The sequence below is a fragment of the Caretta caretta genome, chromosome 13 (genome assembly GCF_965140235.1).
Source record: "Caretta caretta isolate rCarCar2 chromosome 13, rCarCar1.hap1, whole genome shotgun sequence".
NCBI classification, from domain to species: domain Eukaryota; kingdom Metazoa; phylum Chordata; order Testudines; family Cheloniidae; genus Caretta; species Caretta caretta.
The window spans coordinates 38760958-38774391 of record NC_134218.1 but is presented as its reverse complement, the minus strand read 5'-3'; the positions used below and the strand labels follow the sequence as shown (position 1 = coordinate 38774391).

Here is a 13434-nt window from a genome sequence, read left to right as displayed (position 1 = left end):
TTCCAGACCCCCAAGATTCCCCTTCCCTGAGGAGTGTACCCCAAGAGCCATCAGACCCCGCAGGCTCCCCATTTGGGATCAGGCCAACTAGGGCCAGCCCATCCATCTGTCAGGTCATCTGTGTTCTGGGGGCTCAGAGGCAGGAGGGGGCGCCCCCGCCCACCACCACCGTCGCCCCGCTGATTTAGCTGGTGTCGGGGAAGCACAGGAAGGAGACAATCCCAACGCAGTCAGACGGGACCCCCAACCTGGGGAGAAGAGACAGGGTTAGCCCGGGGGGGGACGGATGGATGGATAGGTGTGTAAGGCGGTCGGTGGATGCATGGATAGAGGGGTATGTATAGGGGTGGATGGAAGGGTGGGTGGATGACTTATGAGGAGAGGCTGAGGGAACTGGGATTGTTTAGCCTGCAGAAGAGAAGAATGAGGGGGGATTTGATAGCTGCTTTCAACTACCTGAGAGGTGGTTCCAGAGAGGATGGTTCTAGACTATTCTCAGTGGTAGAAGAGGACAGGACAAGGAGTAATGGTCTCAAGTTGCAGTGGGGGAGGTCTAGGTGGGATATTAGGAAACCCTTTTTCACTAGGAGGGTGGTGAAGCACTGGACTGGGTTCCCTAGGGAGGGGGTGGAATCTCCTTCCTTAGAGGCTTTTAAGGCCCAGCTTGACAAAGCCCTGGCTGGGATGATTTCGTTGGGGATCGGTCCTGCTTTGAGCAGGGGTTTGGACTAGATACCTCCTGAGGTCGCTTCCCACCCCGGGTTCTAGGATTCTGTGGGTGGCTGGATGGAGGGAGGGAGGGAGGGGTGTGTAGGGGGAGGGAGGGAGGGAGGGAGGGAGGGGTGTGTAGGGGGATGGATGGAAGGAGGGAGGGGTGTGTACAGGGATGGAGGGATGGATGGAGGGGGGATGGGGAACTCTCAGGTTCTTCAACATTTTCTCCTTTATGGCCTCGTCCTTCCACAACTGGAAGAAAAATCAGAGTTGGGGATCACTGCCCTGCCCCCCAGGTGCGGCCCCGCCCCCAGCAGTGCCCCCGCAGCTGAGGCCCCGCCCCCAGAAGTGCCCCCCGAGCTGGGGCCCTGCCCCGCACTGACGGCTGAGCTGAACTTGGTCTGGACGATCCCCGGTGCCAGGCAGTTGGTGCGGATGTTGCGGGCGCCGAACTCGGGCGCCAGGGCCTTGGGGAGCCCCAGCAGGGCCGTTTTACTGACGCTGTACGGGCCCAGCGCCTGTGGGGGGGGCAGGACAGCCAGCCCTACCCCCCATGCCCGCCCCGGCCCACCCCTCCGCCCACCTACCCCCCGCCAGCCCCCCCTTGCCACCTCTGACCACCCACTGCCACCTCTCCACTCCGCCTCCCCACCCCACCAGCCCCCTCCATCTGCCCACCAGCCAACCATCCCCCCAGACACTCCCCTCCCTCCCTCCTTCAGGGCCGTGGGCGGGCCGGGGCATCTCACCGGGAAGGGGGAGAACCCGGCGATGGAGGAGACGAGGATGATGGAGCCGCCCCTGAGCGGAGAGAGGGAATGAGCCAGAGACAAGAGACCTGCTGCCCCCTCATGTCGTCCCCCCCCCACTCAAGCCTGTTTCTCCGCGGGGGGGCAAGACCAGGCTGACTAGCAGTGCCAGTGATGTCCCATTCACCTGCAGGATCTGAAAGGGGAGTCGGGGTTCAGGAGGGGTCCTGCTTCTCCCCACACACCCCCAGACTCCCTCAAGCCCCACACTCTGCCCCCCAGTTGCATTTCCCCCTCTCCTCCCTGGGACTCCCTGTACCCCATGGTCACCACTTTTATAGGGCTATGATAAATCCTCTACGAAGTATGCCTTGGGAGGTTACCCTCTGAAAAATCATAATTTGCTGAGTATCAGTGTCCTGTTGAACGACGTGTAGCAAAATGGTGCAGGAAGTTGTACGAGTCTGCTGTCCCGTTGTTACTGCATCACGCTGCGGTTCTGGGGGGAACGGTCCTCACCTGGAAATTTCCCGAGTGCTGAAAGCATTTGGCTGAGAGAAACCGTTCCGCTTTCAGCCTGCTGGCGTTGCTCACGTCGAGGAACTAGCCTGCAGATTTAACTTTTATTTCAAGTCTAGCCAGCTCCAACCTTGGTGCTTAATATTCGCTTAAAAATCTTCTGTTCTCTAGTGAATGGGCTGGTTTAACTGTTTGACTTTAAGCAGTTCGTGAAAACCCTGGGAGCGGGGGGGAGGGGGCATGGCCGTTCCATGGTCCAGATGGTCCCCCGGGGAATGGCACGCTCCCCCTCTGCCCCCCTCCCCCCACCCCTCTGACCCCCACGTCCTCTCCGCAAACCCCCATTTCTACTCCCACCTCCTCGTCCCTCCACCCACTCCCACAGAGCCCAACTCACCCCACCTCCTCCTCCGATCCCAGCCCCCCTCCGTCCCGCAACTCCCCCTTCCCCACCAACCCTTGCTCTCTGCTCTGCCCCTACCCCCACCTCCACCCCCACCTTGTTCCACACGTCCTCGCTGGCATCGAGCATGCTGCCGAAGAACGGCTTCATGGCCGCATTGGAGACCAGGATGTCGATACCCCCGTGACGCTCCAGGGCCTGGAGAGACGAGACGTGAGGGGGCTGGTTACCGACCGCGATCGGTGCCCCACTGTGCTGGGCGCTGCCCTCCCAGGGCCGGGGAGAGAACCCAGGAGTCCTGGCTCCCAGCCCCATGTTCTAACCACTAGCCCCCACTTCCCTCCCAGAGCCTGGCAGAGAACCCAGGAGTCCTGGCTCCCAGCCCCCACCCCCACTCTAACTACTACCCACTCCCCACCCAGGATAGAACCCAGGAGTCCTGGCTCCCAACCCCCCTGTGCTAAGCACTAGCCCCTACTCCCCTCCCAGCACTGGGGATAGGACCCAGGCATCTGGGCTCACTGTGGCGATCAGGGGGGTCGGGAGTGAGGGGCACCGGCAGAGCTGGGGGGGCAGGGTTGGTCTAGGAAGGGGCTGCTGGTCGCAAGTGAGGGGCACCAGTTGGCTTGGGGGGGTCACTCACCCCTCGGTAGGTGCCATCACAAAAACCACCTTGTTGGCCAGGAGCCCCCAGCGCACCCCGGCCGTGCCCATCACCTGCAGCGACCCCCGCACGGGACGGGAGATCCTGGCCCCCGCCCGCCTCCCCCACATGCCGCCTCCGGCCTCTGCCAGGGATACACGGACCTCAGTAGTCAAGTGTCCCCCCCCCTCTTTTTGGGTTATGTCCCACCCCTGGTCTCATAGTTGGACCTACCTGCTTTGGCCAGTGGGGAAAAACCTATTTTAAATGTTCATGGGGAACCTGAGGGCTGTTTGTGTGTCTGTGTGTGTGTCTCTGTGTGTGTGCGTCTGTGTGTTTGTGCGTGTCTGTGTGTGTCTGTGTGTTTGCGTGTGTGTCTTTGTGCGTCTGTGCGTCTTTGTGTGTCTGTGCGTGCCTGTCTGTGTGTGTCTTTGTGTCTGTGTGTGTCTTTGTGCGTCTGTGCGTCTTTGTGTGTCTGTGCTTGCCTGTCTGTGTGTGTCTGTGTGCGTCTGTGCGTGCCTGTGTGGTTTTGTGTGTGTCTTTGTGCGTCTGTGCGTGCCTGTCTGTGTGTGTCTTTGTGTCTGTGTCTTTGTGCGTCTGTGCGTCTTTGTGCGTCTGTGCGTGCCTGTGTGTCTTTGTGTGTGTCTTTGTGCGTCTGTGCGTCTTTGTGTGTCTGTGCGTGCCTGTCTGTGTGTGTCTTTGTGTCTGTGTGTGTGTCTTTGTGCGTCTGTGTGTCTTTGTGTGTCTGTGCGTGCCTGTCTGTGTGTCTTTGTGTGTCTTTGTGTCTGTGTGTGTGTCTTTGTGCGTCTGTGTGTCTTTGTGTGTCTGTGCGTGCCTGTCTGTGTGTGTCTTTGTGTCTGTGTGTGTGTCTTTGTGCGTCTGTGTGTCTTTGTGTGTCTGTGCGTCTTTGTGCGTCTGTGCGTGCCTATGTGTTTTTGTGTGTGTCTTTGTGCGTCTGTGCGTGCCTGTCTGTGTGTGTCTTTGTGCGTCTGTGCGTCTTTGTGTGTCTGTGCGTGCCTGTCTGTGTGTGTCTGTGTGTGTGTCTTTGTGTCTGTGTGTGTGTCTTTGTGCGTCTTTGTGCATGTGCGTGTGTCTGTGCGTGTCTTTGTGCGTCTGTGTGTCCTGGTGGGTCTGTGCGTGTCTTTGTGCGTGTGTCCGTGCGTGTGTCTTTGTGTTCACACATGAAGGCTTAAAGGAAAGGTTTTCAGAGAAAAAGAGGCTTGTGGGCATTTTTGGATCGTGCGGAGAAGAAGGCAGATCATGACTGGAACATACCAGAAGAGAGGGTTTTAAAAGTGCTGTGGTGACAACAAATGCACAGTTGCTTCTTTCTAAACCAAAGGGATTAAATGTCCGGTGTTTTTAGGGAACTACGGGGGAAGCCTGTTTCGAAATAAGGGTGTTAAAGATGAGATTTTAGAATAACGCAAGCCCTGTGCATGTTTCGACATAAAAGGATTCAATATTAGGGTTCGGAAACAACAAGCGTTCTGCGTTTTCAGCGTTCGGTTTTAGAGAAAATGGGGGTCGTCCATTTCGGATATTTTGAAGCTGAGCCTGTAAAGTAACCGGGGGCGCCCTGAGGGCCAGACTCGCGTCTTTCTTTTCGAGAAAACCGAGATGCAGCGTGAGAGGGAGCAGCCGAGACGAGAGAAACCCTGCTCTGGGAAGGGAGCGGACGTTTAAGCAAACAAACCAACTTTTAACCCACAAACCGAAAGGCCCATGGGTGTACATGTATGTGCCACGTTTACGTAAATTTAGCAAACATCCGTATTTGTTTTTTGTTTTGGGTCAGAGTGAAATTACCTCTAGGCATGGCCGTGAACAATGGTAGCCGGGAAAGTTACGTTTAATCTCTATACCCCTCTCCTTAAAGGAAAGTATTCTTAGAGCCGTGTACGGTTCCTGGAAACTCGCAACTCTTGACTTTTGCTGTAAGGAGACCTTTGAATTGAAACTCTGTGCCACCGGTGAACTGGACCCCCTTCGGACAGCACGGAGATTTGGGGACGAATGCAGCCCTCCCAGCGCTTACCCGGGTTATCCGAAGCGGTGACCTGGTGCAGCAAAAACAATTGTTTGGTTAGAAATAACGCACACTCATACCGGAGCTAAATACGCCACAAGGAACCAGCGCTGGGCAACCGAGGTCCCTCTCTGCCCTGACGTGATCTTTTTCTAACCCCACGAAGCAGCAGATCCCCACCACTCCACACGGTCACCTGAAGAAATAGCCCCCAGACCGCCCGACCCCAACTTCTCCCTGTTAATTTCAAACCCTCGCGGGCCGTCGCTGCCAGGCGGTTTCTACTCATCCCAACGGTGCACGCAGAAGAGCAGCGCTGACCATTCGCGGCCGGCGGCGGGACGGCAAGGCCTGTCCTGGGGCGCGTGGCGGAGGTTGGGTGAAATAACCATGTCGAAGCGGCACCGCTGTGGCCTTTCCAAACGTCTGAAGGAAGCAGACAAAAGCTGGCGACGGAGCAGGGAGCGGGGTGGGTTGGCCTGGGGATGTTGCAGGGGAGTTTTACTGTCTGCGTTGGTGGTGGGATATCAGGGTGCGAGCACGTAACCCAAGTCCAGGAGGGGGTTGGGGAAACGGAGGGAGACCCGGGGCCAGGATCCAAGCTCCCTGGCCCCCAAGATGGACCTGACTGAGGGCTCCTGTTTTCTGTACCTACAAGCTCCAGTTTGGACCGTGTTCCTGTCGGCTAATAAACCTTCGTGTTTCTGGCTGGCTGAGAGTCCCGCTGGATCGCAGGAAGTGGGGGTGCGGGGCCCGGACTCCCCCACTCTCCGGGACAAAGCTGTTCCACGTGTGGCCTGCAAGGAATGCGGGGCGTAACATGAAACTCTTCCACTGAGGGGACTTGCAGGGGGGATGTCACTGGAGATACAAACAGGTTTCAACAAACAAATTCAAGTTCAAGCCGCCTGGAGGAGCGACTGCTTTGCCGAAACGAATTGCCCAGAACACAAAAGCAAAACACCCAAAACCCAGCTCCACTTGTCAATTGCAAAGAAAGCTGCGAAAGCCGGGGGACGGTATAAACCCCGCAACTGGGGCTGGTTTACAGTGACAGGATTACAAGCTTGGCTTTGCCACCGCGTGAAGTTCAGAGATCAGGGCACAGCCGCAGACGCGGTTATCTGAAGAAACAGCCCCAAGCAGACGCCGAGTTTTTGTCACTGGTAAAACGGTCATCTTCTCCGTGGTCTTTTTGCTAAACACGCCGCCTTGGCTGGTAGCCAACCAAGCGGGTTTTTCATTTTGTAAGGCCAGAGGGGAAAGTGAGCTGGCGCGGAGATATTCTCGCCCAGTTTACGAGGCATCGTCTCCCCCCACCCAACAAGACAATCAGAAATCATCAGTAAACAAGATTAACCAAAGCGTGGGGGATTGAACGCTTGGCGAGATTTGCTAGCAACACCTGGAAAGCAACAAGGGCGTTTGTGTGTTTGTTTATTCTTACATTGTCTGGACACACGAGAGAATTCTTTGCTGTTGTTTTTCTACCCTTTTATCCAACCGGGTTTTGAAGCGTTGGCCCTAAACTATTCGCTCAGAAAGTATCGCGCAACCGTGGAATAGAAGAGGACGCGTGGTTGGAACAGGCCTGTTGATTAAAGATGGACGCGCCGAATGTCACCCCTCACTGAGACCAAGAGGCCGTCAGTCTGCGAGCGCAGCGTTACAACGAGCCGAGAGAAACGTATCTGAGGAGAAACGGCGGCTGGCTGCACCGACTTCATTTGGCTGCATTTTCGACCCGACGCTGGCGTGGAGACCAGCGAGCTTGGTGGCTATCGACGAGCCTCTGGAAAACAATCACAAATCTCACAACATTTTTTAACGGGTAACCTCGCTCGGCGGTCGGCCAACTGGAAGAGTCTCCAAAGTCAACATTCGCACGCCTGGAAAGAAAACGCTGAGCCAGGCCGAGGCCAGCGGGTTTCTGAGGGAAGGCGGCATGTTCGCTGCCATATGGCTTCCACGTTTAGTTGGTTGACCAAAGCCAGGGAGCAGTAGTTGCCAGTGATTAAAAGGAGACCTCCTGATACAGATGAAACATACGGGGTCTTCCTTCCTATCGGTAGACGCTGGCCTATTTTGATTTTCCCAGGCCTCAGCTGTAGCTGGAGGAAGAATTTTGCTACGCGGGCACAACCGAGGCGAAAGGAAACCCGTTGCATTTCCCATTTGGCCCGAGCGTTGGTGCTGAAATTCGCCGCCGAATGAATAACCACTAAGGCAATGAACCAGCCCGCCCTGGGTCAAACGGCCGCTCCCGTCCTCTGCCGGCTACGTGCAGCCCTCAGCCGTGCCCGGGAGCTGCTGGAGCGAGTCGGCGTCACGCCGGCACGTGCCCCAGGCTCTCCCGGAGCGCCCCAGCGGGACCCCCACAGAAGGGTCAGGAAAACGCCAGCGTCGTTCCTGGGCCCCAGAGGCGACATGGTGGCACCGTTGGCTTGAGTTGGCAACACGACAATTCAAGAGCTTTGTGCAGGCGGAGAGAGAAGGTGGAAGGAGGGGGAGGAGGAGTGTGTGTGGCGGGGGGGGCGCACTCTGCAAAACAGCCCCCCTTTGCGGGAACAGGGTGGGGACGTAACCTGGGAGGGCGGGACTCCAGTTAGCCCCCGCCCCTTCTATACACCTATTATAGCCCCCTGCCCCCTCCACCCCCTTAAAGACCCCCCCCGCCTTTTCCCCTTCCATCCCCTCCCCCTGCAGCCCTGATAGAGACCCCCTGCGTTAGAGACCCCTGCCCCTCCCCACAAAAGAAGGATGCAGACAGAGGATGCACTGATAATTTATCAAGTCTTTGGCAGGTGGCTAGAAGCCAGAAAGATGGGGAAGGGGGGAAATGGCACGGGGTCCCCGTGCCCCCCAATACTCAGCCCCCCTCCCCAAATGGGGGGGCCAGCCCCAAAATCCACCACCACAGCCTGCCTAAATCTCCCCTTCTCCTCCCTGCCCCACCCCTCCTCCCAGATGTGTACCTCAATAATTCCCTCATGCTCACTCCCTGCCCCCCATTTACCCCTTGGGCCCCCCTTCCTGCCTCCATCCCCAAAACTGCCCTTCTTCTCTCTCCCCAAAGGAGACCCCCCCATACAGGTCACCCCAGCGCCCTGCCCCCCAAAAGCTGATCCACTGGCTGTCTCCAGCCCCCCCAAATCTTGCTCCCCCACTTCCCTATAGTGCCACCAACAATTCCTGCCACTCAAACCTGCTTCTCTCCCAGACCCCCCTCCCCTGAGGAGTGCACCTCAATAGCCATCAGCCCACACAAGTCTCCCAATTTGGGGTCAAGCCAATCAGGGCCCACCCGTCCATCCATCAGGTCATCTGGGTTCTGGGGGCTCAGAGGCGGGAGGGGGCGCCCCCGCCCACCACCACGGTCTCCCCGCTGATGTAGCTGGCGTCGGGGGAGCACAGGAAGGAGACGATCCCGGCGCAGTCAGACGGGACCCCCAACCTGGGGAGAAGAGACAGGGTTAGCCCGGGGCGGGGGTGGGGACTGAGGGGGGGTGGATGGATGGATAGAGGCATGTGTAAGGGGGTGGGGGGGATGAGGGGAGGGGTGCGCAGGGGGCTGGAGGACATTGGTACCTTTGCACTCTCAGGTTCTCCATCATTTTCTCCTTTACGGACTCGTCCTTCCACAGCTGGAAGAAAAACCAGAGTTAGGGGTCACTGCCCTGCCCCCCAGCGGAGGCCCCGCCCCCAGCAGTGCCCCCCCCAGCGGAGGCCCTGCCCCGCACTCACGGCCGAGCTGAACTTGGTCTGGACGATCCCCGGTGCCAGGCAGTTGATGCGGATGTTGCGGGCGCCGAGCTCGGGGGCCAGGGCCTTGGTGAGCCCCAGCAGGGCCGTTTTACTGACGCTGTACGGGCCCAGAGCCTGGGGGCGGGGGGGGGGGGTTAGCACAGCCAGCCCTACCCCCCGTGCCCCCCCGCCGGCCACCCCCTGCCCCCACCAACCCCTGCCTCTCTGACCCAATAGCCAGCCCCTCTCCCACCTGCCACCCGCCCCGGCCCCACCAGCTACCCCCTGCCCAGCCCCAGAGCAACCGCCCCTGCTCCCCGCCTTGCCCTCCCCCCGGCCAGCCACCCCCCCTCCACCCCCTTCCCCCCGCTCCAGGGCCGGGGGCGTCTCACCGGGAAGGGGGAGAAGCCGGCGATGGAGGAGACGAGGACGATGGAGCCGCCCCTGCGCGGAGAGAGGGAATGAGCCAGAGACGAGAGACCTGCTGCCCCCTGGGCTCCCCACCTCGTCGTCCCCCCTCATCGCCCCTCCCCCATGTGTCCCCCTCTCCCTGGGCTCCCTTCTTCCTTGTCCCCCCTCCCCCTCTCATCCCCTTGCCCCTCATCCGTTCCCCCTTCCCCCGGGCTCCCCCCTCCCCCATCTCCCCATGTGTCCCCCCAGGGTCCCCTCCCCTTCGTCTCCCCTCTCTCCATTTCCCCCCCTCCCCCCAGCCTTCCCCACTCACCCCCGTTTCTCCATGTGGGGTGCGACCAGGCCGACTAGCAGGGCTGTTGCCGTCACATTGATCTGCAGGATCTGAAGGGTGGGGTCAGGGGGGTCTGGGGTCTGTCCCCCCCATGCCCCAGATGCCCTCCCCCCCTGCCCCCCAGCTACACCCAGGGCCCTTTCCCCTCTCCACCCCGTCTGCCCCCCCAAGCTGCCCCCTCTCATCCAGTGCCCCTCCCCCACCCCTCTGACCCCCATCTTCTCTCCCCCTCCCCCCTCTGCTCCCCAGCTACACCCAGGGCCCCTTCCCCTCTCCACCCCGTCTGCCCCCCCAAGCTGCCTCCTCTCATCCAGTGCCCCTCCCCCACCCCTCTGACCCCCACCTTCCCTCCCCCTCCCACCCCTCTGACCCCCAGCTGTTCCCAGCTCCCACTACATCCCCTAGTCTCTCTGCCCCCCAACTCCTGCTCTCCCCCCACCCCCACCTTGTTCCACACGTCCTCGCTGGCATCGAGCGTGCTGCCGAAGAATGGGTTCACGGCTGCATTGGAGACCAGGATGTCGATACCCCCGTGACGCTCCAGGGCCTGGAGAGATGAGACGGGGGGGGGCGGCGGGGCTGGTTACTGACCGCGATCGGCGCCCCACTGTGCCGGGCGCTGCCTTCCGAGGGCCCAGGAGAGAACCCAGGAGTCCTGGCTACCAGCCCTGCCCCCCCGCTCTAACCACTAGCCCCCACTCCCATTCCTAGAGCTGGGGACAGAACCCAGGCGTCCGGGCTTACCGTGGCTACCAGGCGGTCCCGATCCTCGGCGATGCCCACATGACACACGGTGCCGGACACGCTGAGGTTCTGGGCTTGGAGCTCGGCCACGGCTCGATCCACATTACTCTGCTTCCTGCTGCTTAGCACCACGTGGGCCCCATCCTGTGCCAGGCGCCGGGCGACAGCGAACCCGATCCTGGGGGGAGAGCAGGGTCGGGAGTGAGGGGCACTGATGGGGCTGGGGGGGATCCCAGGGGGCTGCGGGGCGGGAGTGAGGGACACCAGCAGGATGTGGGGGGATCCCAGGGGGTGCGGGACGGGAGTGAGGGGCGCTGGGGGGGATCCCAGGGGGCTGCGGGTCGGGAGTGAGGGGCACCGGTGGGGCTGGGGAGGATCCCAGGGGGCTGCGGGGCGTGAGTGAGGGACACCAGCAGGATGTGGGGGGATCCCAGGGGGTGCGGGACGGGAGTGAGGGACGCTGGGGGGGATCCCAGGGGGCTGCGGATCGGGAGTGAGGGGCACCGGTGGGGCTGGGCAGGATCCCAGGGGGCTGCGGGTCGGGAGTGAGGGGCACCGGTGGGGCTGGGGGGGATCCCAGGGGGCTGCGGGTCGGGAGTGAGGGACACCAGCAGGATGTGGGGGGATCCCAGGGGGCTGCGGGTCGGGAGTGAGGGGCACCGGTGGGGCTGGGGGGGATCCTAGGGGGCTGCGGGGCGGGAGTGAGGGACACCAGCAGGATGAGGGGGGATCCCAGGGGGCTCCGGGTCGGGAGTGAGGGGCACCGGTGGGGCTGGGCAGGATCCCAGGGGGCTGCGGGTCGGGAGTGAGGGGCACCGGTGGGGCTGGGGGGGGTCACTCACCCCTCGGTAGAAGCCGTCACAAGAGCCACCTTGTCGCCCAGGAGCCCCCGGCGCGCCCCGGCGGTGCCCATCGCCCGCCGCGACTCCCACACGGGACGGCAGATCCTGGCCCCCGCCCGCCTCCCCCACATGCCGCCTCCGGCCTCTGCCCCACGGCCGGCCTCTGCCCCCTGGGAAAGGAGAGCGAGCGTCAGAGGGGGCCGGGGCGGGCGGGGCTGTGCTCACCCCACCCCACGGGGACTGTGTTCCGCTCCTCCCAGCTCCCGGCAGGCCCCCCCGCCTCTTCCCCCGCCCCATGGAGCCCCCCCCTCGCCCCGCCCCCACAAAATGTCGCTTTCAGAAAACTTTTCCCCTTCGCTGCCAGGCGGGCCTGAGCCCCTGGGTCGCTTCCTGCAGCGACCCCCCTCGGGGGCTGCCCTCCACTTCCCTCGCCCCCCAGCACCCTTCCCCCCCACATACCCCGAACAGCCCCTTCGCCCCCCGGGGGCTGCCCCCCACTCCCCTCGCCCCCCAGCACCCTTCCCACCCACATACCCCGAACAGCCCCTTCCCCCCCCGGGGGCTCCCCCCACTTCTCCGCCGCCCCAGCACCCTTCCCACCCACATACCCCGAACAGCCCCTTCGCCCCCCGGGGGCTGCCCCCCACTCCCCTCGCCCCCCAGCACCCTTCCCCCCCACATACCCCGGACAGCCCCTTCGCCCCCCGGGGGCTCCCCCCACTTCCCCCGCCCCCCGAGTTCCGCTGGCACCTGCGGGCTGCGCGCGGCCCCCGGGCCCGGCGGGGTGCCGGGGCGGACAGACAGACGGACTGACGGGCGCCGAAAGCGAAAGCGGATCGAGCAGAGCCCAGGGCGGGACCGGGGCGCCCCCTGGCGGGGAAACGGGCCCGGCCGAGGCCACATGGGGCGGCCTTGAACAGGGGAGCGGGGGGCGGACTCGGGTCACTGGTGGGGTCTGAGCGCCCAGGAGGGCTGAGGTGTCAGACAGACACATAGAAACCGGGGGGTGGGGGTAGATTCATAGACACTAAGGTCAGACGGGACCATCATGATGGTCTAGTCCGGCCTCCTGCAGGACACAGGCCACAGAACCTCACCCACCCGCTCCTGCGATAAACCTCTCACCTGTGTCTGAGCTACTGAAGTCCTCAAATCCTGGTTCAAAGAGTTCAAGGAGCAGAGACTCCTCCAGCAAGTGACCCCTGCCCCACGCTGCAGAGGAAGGCGAAAACCCCCAGGGCCTCTTCCAATCTGCCCTGGAGGAAAATTCCTTCCGGACCCCAAATATGATAGAGGGGGTGGGTGGCGATGGATAGATAGATGGTGTGTGTGGGAATAGATAGATAGAGGGGGTGGATGGGGGTAGATACGTAGCTAGATAGAGAGGGTAGATGGGGATGGATAAATAGATAGATTAGATAGAGGGGGTGGGTGGGGAGAGATAGATAGATGGGGTGGATGAGGATAGATAGATGAGGATGGATAAATAGATAGAGGGGGTGGATGGGGATGGATAGACAGAGAAGGTGGATGGGGGTAGATACATAGATAGATAGAGGGGGTGGGTGGGGATGGATAAATAGAGGGGGTGGATGAGGATAGATAGATGGGGGTGGATGAGGATGGATAGATGGGGTGGATGAGGATAGATAGAGGGGGTGGGTGGGGATAGATAGATGGGGTGGATGAGGATGGATAGACAGAGAAGGTGGATGGGGGTAGATACGTAGATAGATGGGTGCGGTTGAAATGTGTCATTTTAAATTGTTGGATGCTGAGGAATTGTATTTGATAAATGACGAACAATCTTTCTTTTAGGCCTGGGGAAGCCGACATGGTTTTCCGGCTGTGACTGTTTCTCTGCCTGCCAAGTCCAAGGCATCTCTTCCTTCTCTTCGGGGGCACCCCTGCTCATGGCCCCATCAACTCCCCCCAGTTCGAAACCCCAGCTCTTTTATTACTAAAGGAAGAAGAAGAAACCAAAGACGAGTGGCCGGGCCCAAAGGGATGGGTTGGGTGGGCTCGGTCACGGTCTCTTCCGGTTGACTTGTGGTGGGGCGCATCGAGCAGAGCTTGTGCCTGGCTGGGCGGGTGACGCTTTTTCTCTTGGGACGCTGAGACCAAAGTCTGTTATTTCCACAAATTCTTGTGACTCCATTCGGAGCCTCTCGCCCGCCGGCCTGGCAGGATCAGATTTGATCGGTCAGTAAACGTCCATTTCGCCACACACCCCAAGCCCCGGACAAAGCTCTCCACCTGTGATCAGCCACACTCACGGGCGGGCAAGGTAAGACACAGCTGC

At 61.0% G+C, this 13434-nt stretch overlaps 1 protein-coding gene and 1 long non-coding RNA gene across 3 annotated transcripts; both read right to left on the bottom strand.

The window, feature by feature from the left end:
- Window positions 1-837: 837 nt before the first annotated feature.
- LOC142068848 (uncharacterized) lies at window positions 838-7720 on the bottom strand. 2 transcript variants are annotated; one of them, XR_012664770.1, is made up of 4 exons: window positions 4838-7720; window positions 2482-2583; window positions 1464-1659; window positions 838-966 (listed from the first exon to the last, which is right to left on the bottom strand). It is a non-coding gene; the product is annotated as an uncharacterized LOC142068848 (long non-coding RNA). The 2 variants fall into 2 exon arrangements; XR_012664769.1 differs by lacking the exons at window positions 838-966; window positions 1464-1659 and adding an exon at window positions 1766-2071.
- Window positions 7721-7826: 106 nt separating this feature from the next.
- Window positions 7827-12050, bottom strand: LOC125621993 (dehydrogenase/reductase SDR family member 4). The gene is made up of 9 exons (XM_048819497.2): window positions 11883-12050; window positions 11133-11302; window positions 10291-10468; window positions 9992-10093; window positions 9526-9596; window positions 9194-9245; window positions 8802-8936; window positions 8646-8701; window positions 7827-8511 (listed from the first exon to the last, which is right to left on the bottom strand). The coding sequence occupies exons 1-9, from the start codon at window positions 12033-12035 to the stop codon at window positions 8397-8399; spliced, it is 1032 nt and encodes a 343-aa protein (XP_048675454.1). The 5' UTR covers window positions 12036-12050; the 3' UTR covers window positions 7827-8396.
- Window positions 12051-13434: the final 1384 nt, after the last annotated feature.